At 43.4% G+C, this 14,759-nt stretch overlaps 1 protein-coding gene across 1 annotated transcript in view; it reads left to right on the top strand.

The window, feature by feature from the left end:
* The first annotated feature begins 5,957 nt into the window (after positions 1–5,957).
* FBXO3 (F-box protein 3) overlaps positions 5,958–14,759 on the top strand; it is a 35,407-nt gene continuing 26,605 nt past the window's right edge. The window contains exons 1-3 of the mRNA XM_043908947.1: positions 5,958–6,113; positions 10,104–10,193; positions 12,493–12,656. Of these exons, the coding sequence (XP_043764882.1) occupies positions 6,010–6,113; positions 10,104–10,193; positions 12,493–12,656 (358 nt within the window). The 5' untranslated portion in view covers positions 5,958–6,009. The remainder of the gene's footprint in view (positions 6,114–10,103; positions 10,194–12,492; positions 12,657–14,759) is intronic.

Below are 14,759 nucleotides of genomic sequence, written 5' to 3'. Positions count from 1 at the left end.
CCTCCCCATCTCAGTTCACAGGTTTCACTGTACCACTGGAAGGTGCATCTAGGCTGGGCAGAAGAAGACACATACCAGAGAGTGGTCAATACAGAGGGAGCCTAAACTATGATGCTTTACATATGGGGGGAGCGGCGTGGGACATGCAAGGCCACCATTTACAGCATTTAGCAAGAGCCTCTAAAACTCAGTATCTGGTGACTGCCTGTTCTGCCTCCCAGCAAACTCAGATCTCCTGATGCAGCAGCTAGTTGCTAAACCCTGAAAATGAGGGAGAAAATGAGACTCCAGGGCCATGTGGATTTGTTTCTTCCCAAGCAAACAGGAAGTGTATCTCTCACCTTCTAAAGAGTGATTGCATCCAAGCAGGAACAGCACTGTGTCTTGATCCCTACAGTCCTGAGCCTAGGTCCTGGCAAGTAATAAGGAATGAATGAATGTCTGGAGGACTTACTGAAACAGCCAATGGGAACATTGAAGCCAATGAAGCTAGTAAAAGAAAGTATAAGTTGTTCAGTCGTGTCAGACTCTTTGCAACCCTATGGACTGTAGCCCGTAAGGCTCCTCTGTCCATTGAATTTCCCCAGCAAAAATCCTAGAGTAGGTAGACATTCCCTTCTCCAGGAGATCCTCCCAACCAGGAAGTGAACCCACGTTTCCCATATTACAGGCAGTTTCTTTACTGTCTGAGCCACCAGTGAGTGATGAAGCTAAAGTGTAACTATGTGTAAGGAGGTAGGGTATTGGGCACTAAGAACTACTTGCCACTAACCAAGGTGACACTGGGCTTTTAAAGAGAACGTGTGAGTGTATGTATTTCTCAGGCATTATCTATCTCTATTCCTGAGAAAATAGACAAATCTCCTCTCTTTTAATGCCATGTATGAACTCTTCTTTCAGAGTCTTGTGCATTCTGATGTACCACAAGAATATTAATGGCAAGCAAATGCTATTTTGGTGAAATCCTTCCATGCCCTTTAGAGACTAGCTTCCAAAACCGTTAGCAGACTTGGAGTGACTGTCTCTCCCACCAAGGCACAAAGGCTATAGAGCCCTCACCCTCGACCTTAGTCCAGGGGACCCAGATAGCCAAGTCCCAGCTCCTTCTTCCTACGCCTTTCCAGTCAAGACTGGGGGTATGGGGGTCGGTGACAGGAAGCCACAGCTCAGAAAAGGGCTTTCCTGGGGACTGCTCACCTGCATTGCTCCCCCCAACCTCCTCGACCTGCTTCCTACCATGTTGGGGAGAAAAATGGAGTCTGGGCTGCGGTCACTTCCCTGGGGAGGTATGGCCTATGACAGAAGGGGCCAGCAACCTGATGGTACCCCCATACCCAGGGATGGCAGGAGCTCTGAGCCTTGCTACATAGGGGAAGCAAGTCCTCGACCTGAACGCTCCCTTCTGGCCTTCTAGGAAAAAAACAATAACCATTTGAAAAGTCATAAAAACATATATTTAAGTGCACATTTGTTTTTTTCCTTTTGGCTTAGGGTCCAATATGGCTTGCATAGCATTGTGGGATCCCATTTTTGTCTAAGACTTTGTTATTTTGTTCACCATGGGGTTTTTGCATTTTTTTAAAAAAATATTGCATTAAAATATCATTCATCTTGATTACTGAGGTTTTTTTTTTTTTTCATACTCCCTTGAATTTTGTGTCCCAGGTGAGTACGTCTCTTACCTCACCTTAATCCTAGCTATGACAGAGCAACTTCACACTTTTGGTCTTTTCATTAGGTCATAACTGGACCAAGTCCAAAAAGAAGGAAAATGCAATAGGATAGCAGAAGCAAATACAGTCTACTTGAAAGTCCAACTAGGCTTCCCAGATGGCTCAGTGGTAAAGAATCTGCCTGACAATGCAGGAGGCATAGGTTCCATCCTTGGGTCAGAAAGATCCCCTGGAGGAGGAAATGGCAACCTTCTCCAGTATTCTTCCCCAGAAAATCCCGTGGACAGAGGAGCCTGGTAGGCTACAGTCCATAGGGTTGCGAACAGTCAGACATGACTGAAGTGACTGGGCATGCATGAAACTCCTACCAGCTTTCAGATTTAAAACAAGTAGCCCATTGGAGGGAGAAATAGAGACAAACATGAATTAGGATCAAATGCCTTTATAAACTTTACCTATATCAACAGGTATGGTTCTCTTGTAAATAGAAATGAGAGTTCTGTCTTTATCCATTCAACTGGAATTTAAACTTTCTACTTATTGAATGTCATACTAGACCCTGGCTAACAAGGATGTAAAAGACAGAGTTTACAGCCTGGTATGTAGCAACAAACTCTAGTATTCTTGCCTGGAGAATCTCCAAGGACAGAAGAGCCTGGCAGGCTACAGTTCATGGGGTCACAAAGAGTCAGACACGACTGAGCGACTAAGAATGAGAGAGACAGACATGGAATAACTGACCTGAATCCAATTCAGTAAATGCTCTAACTATGTGCACAAATAGTTTGGAAGCATAGACATATAAGCACAAGGGGTTTTTTTGTTTGTTTGCTGCAGTTTGGGTTTTTGCTGGGTGGGTCTCTCATTTGTACTGTGGGATTTCAGTTTACGGCGGTGACTGAGTGACACCATGACCAGATCAGTGCCATGGAAAGAAGTTTTTTGTTTTTTGTTTTTTTAATTACATTTCCCTAGAGAAAGGGGCACGCCATGCCATGAAGGGTCCCCGTGGAAGCATCAGGTTTGGGTCAGGAGGCAAAAGCAGGAGCAAGAGGCAAATTTAGGCCAGAGACTGTATCTGAGTCTGCACTGGGCAGGGCAGAGTAAACAGCTTGAAAAGTAAAGTGAAAGTGTTAGTTGCTCAGTCGTGTCTGACTCTTTGTGACCGCACGGACTGTAGCCTGCCAGGCTCCTCTGTCCATGGAATTCTCCAGGGGAGAATACTGAAGTGAGTAGTCATTCCTTTCCCCAGGGGATCTTCCTGACCCAGGACAAACAGCCTGGGGCTGGCTGATCTAAACAATAAATGGGGGTCTTCGGACTATTGGGGTGTTCTCTCACTGCCTGACATGACACAGGGCAGGGGAAGTGGTGGCTCTGTGAGTGAGAGGGTTAGATAAAGGGGGTGGTTGGCTAGCATATGAGAGGTGTGTCCAAGTTGTTTATCTTTAGGAACCAGCTAGCCCTGGGAGGTCAGTCTGTCTCTAGCCAGCAAGATTTTTAGGATGTCAAAACATCATAAGATACAGAATATTAAAAACACAATTAATACAGTGGGATTGGGGGAGGAAAGGGGTTATAAATATTAGACAAAACCATAATTATAAGGCCTTAATGGTATGGTTGCCAACACCCATTGGATCATAGACAAAGCAAGAGAATTCCAGAAAAACATTATTTCTACTTCATTGATTACGCTAAAGCCTTTGACTGTGTGGATCACAACAAACTGTGGAAAATTCTTAGAGGTGGGAATACCTGACCACATGACCTGCCTCCTGCGAAATCTGTGTGCAGGTCAGGAAGCAACAGTTAGAACTGGACATGGAACAATGGGCTGGTTCTAAATTGGGAAAGGAGTATGTCAAGGCTGTAATATTGTCACCCTGCTTATTTAACTTATATGCAGAGTACATCATGTGAAACGCCGGGCTGGATGAAGCCAAGCTGGAATCAAGATTGGTGGGAGAAATATCAATAACATCAGATATGCAGATGACACCACCCTTATGGCAGAAAGCGAAGATCTAAAGAGCTCCCTGATGAAGGTGAAAGAGAAGAGTGAGAAAGCTGGTTTAAAACTCAACATTCAAAAAATGAAGACCATGGCATCCTGTCCCATCACTTCATGGCAAACAGATGGGAAAACAATGGAACCAGTGAGAGATTTGATTTACTTGGGCTCCAAAATCACTGCAGATGGTGACAGCAGCCATGAAATTAAGAGACACTTGTTCCTTGGAAGATAAGCTATGACAAACCTAGACAGTATATTAAAAAGTAGAGATGTTACTTTGCCAACAAAGGTCTGTATAGAGAAAAAGGCTATGGTTTTCCCAGTGGTCATGTATGGATGTGAATGTTGGACAATAAAGGAAACTGAGTGCCGAAGAATTGATGCTTTTGAACTGTGGTGTTGGAGAAGACTCTTGAGAGTCCCTTGGATTGCAAGGAGATCAAACCAGTCAATCCTAAAAGAAATCAACCCTGAATATTCATTGGTAGGACTGATGCTAAAGCTGAAACTCCAATACTTTGGCACCTGATGCGAAGAACTGACTCATTAAAAAAGACCTTGATGCGGGGAAAGATAGAAGGCAGGAGGAGAAGGGGACAACAGAGGATGAGATGGCTAGATGGCATCACCAACTTGATGGACATGAGTTTGAGCAAGCTCTGGGAGCTGGTGATAGGGAAGCCTGGCGTGCTGCAGTGCGTGGGGTTGCAAAGAGTTGGACATGACTGAGCAACTGAACTAAATGAACTGAATAAAATGAACTGAACCACTAAATGGTATGGTGAATTGAGGAAATGGAGTATTTTGTTGTTGGGGAGGGGGGTGAGATGGGAAGGGTAGAATCATTTCCGCTTTTCCAAAGAGTAGGCAACTTTCTCCAGAATGTGGCAAAGATTGTAAAACTTGGTGATGGATGTATGTACAGGCTTGTACAGGGTGTTAAAAAATTAACATTTTTTAATATCTAGCCAGTCGTTTACACAAATCTTTATGGGCATCCATAAACCACTTTAGGGGACAGATGGTAGAGCTGAGTTAAACAGTTACAGGGGCTTTCCTAGTAACTCGGCGGTAAAGAATCTACCTGCAGGAGATGCAAGAGACCTGGGTTTGATCCCCGGTCAGGAAGATTCCCCCCATAGCAATCTGCTCAAGTATTCTTGCCTGGAGAATCCCCTGGACAGAGGAGCGAGGCTGGTTGCAGTCCATAGGGTTGCAAAAAGTTGGACATGACTGAAGCCAGTGAGCATGCATGCATGAAAACAGGCTCATAGAACTTAGGCATAATTAACTAGCTCACCATTCCACTTCTAGTAAACAACAGATGTATGAAGTCCAGGTCTGACTGAACTCCCTCAAGCTCTTTACACCACATTGCATTGGAGAAGAAACAGAAAAGAAGAAATCTGCTAAGTGATCTGTTCCTTAGCTCACAGTCCAGGACATGTCTCCCATCTCCACTTTAATACCTTCTTGTCAAAGCTAAAGAGTGACCATCAGTGCTTCAACCAAGCCCATTGAGGCCTCAACCCCCCCTTCACATCTTAAGTACCTAACCCTCTGAAAATAAATCTTGACAAAAAAAAAAAAAAGAAATTATTATACACTTGCATTACAAACAACCGTGATGACCAAATTGGGAGCACCAAATAGATTCAGACCCTATGCATCTTTTACTTGGGAGGGGCTTAAAATTATGCCCTCGATGACCATTTCCTTAGTTTGGAAGAAGAGCCTCTAGTTGATTCCCAACCCTGCCGCCTACAGAGTGGACAAGGCTCCTGCTGTGTGTAAGCGACACGCCGGGCCAAGGAGGCTAAAGAGAGAAACGAGGGATTTCTCGGTCGGAAAACGAAGAGAAACAATGGATTTGGGGGCCAAAGGCAGAGAGAGAATTTACTGTGAGATTTGAGGTCACGCTTCAAGGATAGCGGATGTAAAATTTCTCGTGAGGGGCGAGAGTGACCCAATCAAATTTGGTAATAAACTCTCAAAGAGGTCCGGACTGGGCAAGTTTAGGGGTCGGAATGGGAGGAGGGAGCCCGGGGATCTAAGGGAGAGCACAGGGGCCACCCGGCAGAGATAAGAGTACCTCGGGTGAGCCGGATCCCGAGGTACGCGCGCTCGGCCTGCAGGGCAGAAGGCGGAGCCTTCCGGGGAACCGCCTATCGGGCCGCCCTGTGGGCGGGGCTATCCTGCTCTCCTGTTGATTACATAACAAACCTGTGCCGGTGGCGGGGGAGCGGCGCGGGCTGTGGAGGAGGGGGCGTGGCCGGGGCGTGGCCGGGGCGTGGCCAGGCCTGCACCGGGCCAGGCAAGATGGCGGCCGTGGATACTGAGTCTGCGCCCCTGACCCTAGAATCGCTGCCCACCGACCCCCTGCTCCTCATCTTATCCTTCTTGGACTACCGGGACCTAATCAAGTAATGGGACGAGGCACATGGCAGGGGTGGGGGCCGCGGGTAAGGGAGGAGGCGTAAGGCAGGAAGGACGGGGGCCCGGCTCGCCGACCCAACCTGGACTCGGGTGTCACCTAGAAGGAGACGCCAGGGCCACCCTGATCCTGCAGGGTCCCCCGGGGGGCCGGGGTGAGACCGCGGCGGAAGGGGCCCCGCCTTGAGGTCTTCCTCGCGTCTGGGGCCCAGGCCTGAGGAGCGACAAGAGCCCTCTCTCCTGGGCCTCAGCGAGGCCCAGTTGGAAGCGGGGAGATACTGCTCCCGGCTGCAGGCCCACGGACCCCCGCGGCCCGCACCTCCGGACCCCCGGCGTCTCTGCCCGATTCCGGCAGCCTTGGCCGCTTTGAAAAAGTCTCCGTCCCGGCGGCAGAGCACTCTCCTCTCTCTGCCTGGGCCGGAGGCCTTCGGAGGCCTTCGGAGTCGGGCGCCAAAGTGGGCCAGTGGGACGCGGGAGAGGAGCCGGGCCGACCCCCTCACCCCGGGGTGCGACTTCTGCGGCAACATTATATCTGGCAGGTTCACTTTGAGACTTCTCTGCTGGATAATTGTTTCGTTTTCAGCCTTCCTCCTCACGGTTGCATGTTGGATTTTGTTTTGGTACTGACTTCCGGTGGTGCGATACAGGTGACCATCTTCCCTCCCGTATGCTTTGGGTTTCCCAAGTTGCCGGCCTCTGTTCCAAAAATAAACACCGGTTGCTGGTAGGGGTTGTTAAATGCCGGGTTCCTTCAGCGCTTGGGACTGCCTGGAATGGTGGAAGAAATGGCGCTGTTTACACCCTTGACAGCTGGTGGCATGCCTCTTTCTTGGGCCACCATATATATTTGCAGAGGAGGCAAAGTCGCCCTCTTAAGGATAGGTAGGAGAGATTCGTTTTGTTTTGTTTTGTTTGATTAACCATTGGATTCTAGCAGTTTGGTGACTGTACCCTGTGTTGTCAGGGATCCTTGTAGACTTGCAGCTTTCTTGAAGTTAGTAGCAGCTGGTGGTTTGTCTAGCTAAGTGGTGACAGAGACATAACTCCAGTTTCTGGCTGCTATGTATATTAATACCTGTAACACTTATTTTTCTAGAAAACAAATTTTTCTCTACTCACACTTTTTTTTTTTTTTCTACTCACGCTTGTAATAAAGTTTGTCTTTTCTTTGGAAAAGTCTGTTCCAGCTGCAAACTTTCATCTGAAATATTGTGTTGCTATAGCCTTTTAGAAATCTAACACTACACACACTCTTTTGATCTAATGGGCTACATTGCTCCCAGAGTGATCTTTCTAAGACAGAGCCTAAAAATCTTGTAATGCCCCTCGTTATTTACAGATTTTAACCTAAACTTCAGGGAGCATTTAAGGCCCTTATTATTGGACATAGTCCACTCTAGGCAAATTGACCTCAGCCAGCATACCACACTTGTGCTTTTTTTGTTCTGTGGCTTAATCTCTTGACCTTGCCTGGAATGCCGTGCTCCCCTGTTCTCATCCTAGCGAGATGGAATTCCTTTAAGACCCCTTCTCCTGAGTCCGATCTCTACCTTTCTTCCTCCCATTGCAGAGTTCATTGACCACACCAGATAGATTGTGCATTTTCTCAAATATAAAGACTGTGTTGTTTGTCTCTGTAGTTGCCATTTATTCAACAGGTTTTTGCTTTTGTGTTTTTGAGTGTTTCTGTGTGCCAGCCTATTAAGTGCTGGGGAAACAATAGTGAACAAGACACATAAGGACCCTCTTATAAGCTCTTACAGTCTAGTGGACAAGATGGAGAGCAAGCAAGTGCATAATTACAAGAACTGCTGTGTGCTCTGAAGGAAATGAATCAGTGACTCTGTTAAGGAGCTGATTCAGACTGGAAGGAGCTGCCATATATGATAGACAGCATAGAACAGTCCTGGCAGAAGGAATGGTGTTTTCAGGAGCTGGTTGGAGGATAGCAGAGCCTGTTGGAAAAGCTAGGAGACTGGTGTTGCAGGAGGTAGGGAGTGACTCACAGGCAGAGAGGCTGAGCAGAGACTGGTGAGATCATGAAGGACCTTGTAAAACAAGGTGAGGAGTTCAAATTTATTATAAATGTTTTAGGTCGTAATCAAAGTTTTAAACAAAAGTGACATGATCCCTCTATAAATGTTTGTAGAAGTAAACTGAGTTGAATACTGTATTAGTCAGGGTTCTTGAAGGAAGCAGAACCAATATGTGTGTGTGTGTGGCTTATTTTAAGGTATTTGCTCGTGAATTGTAGAGGCTCTTTCCTATAGTCTGCCATGTGGAAAGTGGAGACCCAAGAAAGCTGGTGGTATAGTTTGAAGGGAGCTGGAGAAGTGACTCCAGTCTGGGTCTAAAAGCCTGAGAGCCAGGAGTGCCAAAGGCGGGATAAGATCAGTGTCCCAAATTAGTGGTCAGGCAGAGAGCAAATCCAACCTGCCTTTGCCTCTTTGTTCTGTTCAGGCCCTCAATGGATCGGGTGATGCCCACCTGTACTGGGGAGGGCTGTTTGGCTCACTTAGTCCACCAGTTCGAAGGCTTATCTTTTTCGGCACCATCTTACAGACACATCAGGAAATAGTGTTTAACCAGCTATCTGGGCATCCCTTAGCCCAAACAAGTTGACACAAATGCCTTTGAATTTTATCCACAGAAGTTTCTGTGACTTCTTTTCTATAGTATGTAGCCCAGATTTTTCAAGTGTCCCGCCCATTTGGGTTGGATTGATTAGTCTGTTGGGATCATTGTGTAGTGTAAACTGCACAGTTTGAATCTCACTGCATATCAGAATTATATGTGGCACTTTAAAAATATACATATCATGCCTGAGGTACAGACTTCACCCCATGCTGACTGAATCAGAAGCTGTAGGACAGTAGTTTTCATCCTTGATGTCCATCAAAAATCACCTCTGGTGCACATTCCAGAGATTCTTTTATGTTGTTTAACTCTTGGGATATTGAGGGAGAAGGACCTAAAAAAGAGATAGGGGACTCTTGAATTTACAAAATTGGAGGGATTCCTAGTTTTGCAAATGTTAGTTTGGGCGTCTCCTGAGAGTGGCTGAAAAGGATGAGAATGATGTTTGTGTAAAATCTGAAAAATGAACAAAGCCTCCTCTTTTTAGCATCAGTTGTTTTTTAACATGCCCCACTCATGGCCTTGACAAATCCTTTGTGATTTAAGATTCCCTTAATTGATTAGTTATTGCCCAAGTAAAATCTTTTAATACCTACCTACTTTCTCTAACTTGTAATTTCCCTTCTGAAAGGCTAGGAATCCATTTTTTTAAATCTTAAGTTCATTCTTTTTTGAATTAATTACATAGGGAACGATTTACAGGAATCAAGCACTGTTGTGTTAGAAATCTCTGTAATAAGAAAATTGTTTCTAATATTTCATATCTTTGAGCATTTGACACTAAGTTGAATAGCTGTAGATACTGAATCAGAACTGTTGTGAATCTTAACATCTTTTATAAGTTGGTTTTCCAATAATTTCTCTAATGGAAAAGTGTTTTTGGCTACATATTCCTGTTAAGAAAAAAAATTAGAACAAACAGAAGCCATGTGTATTTAATATCAAATGTCTCACAGATCTTAAAAAGAAAAAACACTGTTCACATCTGAGTAGCATTTCTATTTGTAGAAATGATTACGGCCCCAATAATGAGTATAGGAAACTCTTTGATTTAAAATAACTCCAATGGTTTTTATGTTTCATAGACTTGTGTGTGAAAATTAAAATTGTAGACATTTTGCAGTGTGTTTGTGAACTCAAATAGTTAAGATTTCACCACTCACAAGGTAATTATACTAGCTAACACGTTAAACAGGTTTTAGAAAATACTGTTTTGCAGTTATAAGGGTAGATAGTGGAAGAAAAGCAAAAGGAACAAAACAGAACATTGACTATTTTCATCTTCATTTCTAAATTGCTTTCTTGTTTTCTTTTATACTATCCATGAATCTGGTTACTGCTAGCTGTTGCTATGTCAGTCGAAGACTCAGCCAGCTCTCAAGTCATGATCCGCTGTGGAGAAGACATTGCAAAAAATACTGGCTGATATCCGAGTGAGTATTTGGGGAACATGTATTCTTGAAATTGGGCTCTTGGCTTTCATTAGTGCTAGTCTATCCTGATTCTCCTCTCTAAGCCTTGTCTCTTTAACACCTTTGATGGCTCTTCTTGTGCCTGCCAGGAAAAGCAGGTGTTCTCCAAGCTTCTGTCCTTGGCTGACTGCTCTTCTGCCTCTGTGAAGTCTCCTGCATGCACTGCTGCAGTTTGTAGAGATGACTTGTATACTTCTAACTCCCCAACCTGAGTGTCCACCCCAGACATTGCCATTGAACCCCAGATTTGTTTGCATAACTGTCTGCTGGACCTTTCCACTGGATGACCCACAGGGGTCACTGAATTCAGTAAATTTTAATTAATTTGATAGAAGAGAAGTGTAGATGACAGAAGGTGGGAGTTGGAAAAGGTGGAAAAAAACGGTAGGATTGCTAATATCTTTTTCTTAGGTTGAGGGGAGTCAGGTGGTAACTGAAGTTGGTGAAGCAAGAAACAGAGGTTTAAAAATATTATTCAAAGCTAAGCTATTGAGTGGAACTAAAAATAACAGAGCCTGTAAACATTGGGAGGAGAAAGAATGAGGAAGAAGGAGTTTTAAGTATTGCTTCATCCTGACCTTTTATTGATTCTTTGGGGTATCAGTAGATAGATATAAAGTTGATAAACCAAGAACTAGAGGAATAGGGACTTCCCTGGTGATCCAGTGGTTAAGAATCTGCCAGCCAACGTAGGGGACATGGGTTCAATCCCTGGTCCAAGAAGATCCCACATGCTGTGGAGCAGCTAAGCCCAAGTGCCACAACTACTGAGCCTGCGTGCTGCAACTCCTGAGGCCACTCGCCACAACTGCTGAAGCCCATGTGCTCGAGAGCCTGTGCTCTGCAACAAGAGAAGGCACTGGAATGGGAAGCCCTCACACCACAGCTAGAGAGTAGCCCCCGCTCACCTCAACTATAGAAAGCTCAGACGCAGCAGCAAAGACGCAGCGCAGCCAAAAATTTAAAAAGTTAAAAAAACAGCTAGAGGAATAAGCATTTAGAATTATAGAGATACCTTCCAGAAGTAACTAAAATTTCCTTTGAGGAGTTGACTTAGGAGACTGCCTCGCTTTTCATTATAAGTTCTTTGGTACTTTTTGGTTTTAATAATATGTGTATTACTTAGATGAATAAAAGGTTACTTCCTTCCTACCACTCCCCTCACCCCAAAAAACACACACATATGTACATACAACACCCTGAATTGTTCTTCTCCCCATCCCTAAACCTGATCCCCCTGCATTCCTGCCGTCACAGCAGTACCATCCATCCTGGCATCCAAGCCAGAGAGAGGAGTCATCCGACGCTGCTTCTCTCCTTCTCTCCCTTCATTTAGTGACCAAGCCTTTCTGACTTTAGCCCCTGTATGTTTCTTGAATCTTTCTTCTCATTCCATTTAGCCACCGCAGCTTTAGTTCCGTTCGTCATCCCTTACCAGGACTGCTGCAGAACCTTTCCAGCCGGTCTCTGAACCTCTAGTATACACCCCTCCCAAACCACAGCCGCAGGTCCACTCCTTTCACTGCCCCGTTACAGCTCTTCAGTGGCTCTCTATTCACTGCAGGATAAGGTCCAAGCTGCTAGTATGTTACCCTAAAGCTTTTTCTGGCTGCCTTATCCTCTCCCACTTCTGACTCTTAAATTTATATTTCACTTTTTCTCCCTAATTAGACTACATTCTTTGAAGGCAAAAAATGTGCATTATTTTCAGTGTCCTCAGTGGCTAAATAGACAGTAAATGTCTGTGGAATTGTACCAAACAGAAATGTTGAATTTTGATTCCTTGGCTGTGCTATATTGATTCTCTGGTTAATCCAGTGTAGATAAATTAGATTAATATAGCCTATCATTTGTTTCTAAATGTTCTCTAAAATAGAAAAACCAAATATATATTTTAAAATTTTACAACTGGTATGTTTTTAGGAGTAAGTTGAAATTCATATCCCCCCCCCAAAAAAAAGAAATTCATATCCCATATGTTATTCATATTGTATCTTATTAAGGATTAGAAAACTTAACAAAAATAATAAATAGAAAGTAAAAAAATAAGTGACTCATAATCCCACTATTCCAGGAATAACTTGTTAAATTTTTTGATGTATGTGTCACTGTTTATTATCTAGTCTTCATTTGTAGCTAAAATAAATGAAAAGGAAGACAAGTAGCCACAGATTCCCAATAAAGTATGTTGACAAGTGTCTAAAATATATGCTAATTTCATTGTAAAAGATTTTTAATTTTATTTTTTAAATCTATTTAGGGAAGAGAAAACACAGAAGAACCAGTGTTGGAAATCCCTCTTCATTGATACTTACTCTGATGTAGGAAGATATATTGACCATTACGCTGCTATTAAAAAGGCCTGGGATGATCTCAAGAAATACCTGGAACCCAGATGTCCTCGGATGGTTTTATCTCTGAAAGGTATTGGGAATGCAGGGTCTCCCTTCTTCATTTTAGTTACTCTAGTATAAATAGGTTAAATAACTTTGGGTTTCTATCTCCTATGCTGATCTGTGCTAATCCAACATTATCAGTAATTCATCATTCACATTTGGTCAAGGAAATCAGAAGCCTGATTGGCTAAGAGGACTCTGGTTCTAGTGCTTGCCCTATTTTTGCCTACCTCAGCACCCACATGATTCTTTATTAGAAGGGAAGGCTGAACTCATTTGATCTTTACATTTGTTTTACATAAAGAAACTAGTAATGCTAAAATTGCTTGAGGATACCTGTTGTAATTTCTTTGAAAAGACTTTCTTTTTTAATTGAAGAATTGCCTGCTCTATCAGCCCTCTTCCCAGTTTTCAGTACAAGTGTTTATTTGACAGCCTGATATTAGGAAAGACCAAATATTGACAGACTGGGTTTTGAAGCATCTGAAGAGCAGCATAATAGAATGGGGAAAACCTTCATCCCTACTTTGACGTTTACAGAATAATGAAACTAAGACTTGAAGTGAGGTTTATTTGACCCCAGAATCTGTTCTGTGTCTACCATAGTATTATTGTCCAATTTTGGCGAGAAATATTAACAAGCTATTTCCCATTACTTTGATTTTTAAATTTATGCCCAAGAAATACATAAATGGATTGGAGGTGCTACTTATCTGCTTTAGCTTCCAATTTCTTTCAGGTTTTTCCACTAAAAGGAATTTTATATGTGTTTTGGTTTTGCTAAGGTGAAAATGGAATTAGTTCTTCTCAAACGTATTCCTTTTGAAGTGAGGTCTCTTTTGAAAAAGCATTCCTTTTACATTTCATATTTCTGCTGTACTTTTCCATGCAAATATGAATTTCTTACAATCATGATCGCATGACCAGTTACTTAAAACTGAATTGCAAGGAAATAGAAGAAAGAATAATTTGGTAGAGAGAGTAGAGCTTTGAAGGATTAATATTTTTATTAGTTTCTTTTTTTTTTTTTTGTTAGTAGATGACATTCAGACTTTATTTATTTATTTATTTATTTTTTCAGTGGGTTTTGTCATACATTGATATGAATCAGCCATAGATTTACACGTATTCCCCATCCCGATCCCCCCTCCCCCCTCCCTCTCCACCCGATTCCTCTGGGTCTTCCCAGTGCACCAGGCCCGAGCACTTGTCTCATGCATCCCACCTGGGCTGGTGATCTGTTTCACCATAGATAGTATACATGCTGTTCTTTCCCACCCTCACCTTCTCCCACAGAGTTCAAAAGTCTGTTCTGTACTTCTGTGTCTCTTTTTCTGTTTTGCATATAGGGTTGTCGTTACCATCTTTCTAAATTCCATATATATGTGTTAGTATACTGTAATGTTCTTTATCTTTCTGGCTTACTTCACTCTGTATAATGGGCTCCAGTTTCATCCATCTCATTAGAACTGGTTCAAATGAATTCTTTTTAACGGCTGAGTAATATTCCATGGTGTATATGTACCACAGCTTCCTTATCCATTCATCTGCTGATGGGCATCTAGGTTGCTTCCATGTCCTGGCTATTATAAACAGTGCTGTGATGAACATTGGGGTGCACGTGTCTCTTTCAGATCTGGTTTCCTCAGTGTGTATGCCCAGAAGTGGGATTGCTGGGTCATATGGCAGTTCTATTTCCAGTTTTTTAAGAAATCTCCACACTGTTTTCCATAGCGGCTGTACTAGTTTGCATTCCCACCAACAGTGTAAGAGGGTTCCCTTTTCTCCACACCCTCTCCATTAGTTTCTTTTCTTGAAAGAAAAGAAAAATATCATCTACTTCGTATGTGGGGTTGAAAAATTTCAAGAGGAAAATAATTCTGAAAATAGGTAATTTGGTGGTGGTATGTAAAATATGTAAAGGTTAGTGGACTTCCTGGGTGGCACTAGTGGTAAAGAACTTTCCTGCTAATGCAGGAAATGTAAGAGACTCAGGTTTGATCCCTGGGTTGAGAAGATCCCCTGGAGGAGGAAATAGCAACCCACTCCAGTGTTCTTGCCTAGAGAATCCCATGGACAGAGGAGCATGGCAGGCTACAGTCCATAGGGTCTCAAAGAGTCCTATTTGACT

This window comes from Cervus elaphus, chromosome 1 (assembly GCF_910594005.1).
Source record: "Cervus elaphus chromosome 1, mCerEla1.1, whole genome shotgun sequence".
NCBI classification, from domain to species: domain Eukaryota; kingdom Metazoa; phylum Chordata; class Mammalia; order Artiodactyla; family Cervidae; genus Cervus; species Cervus elaphus.
This window is presented reverse-complemented; position numbering and strand designations above follow the sequence as displayed.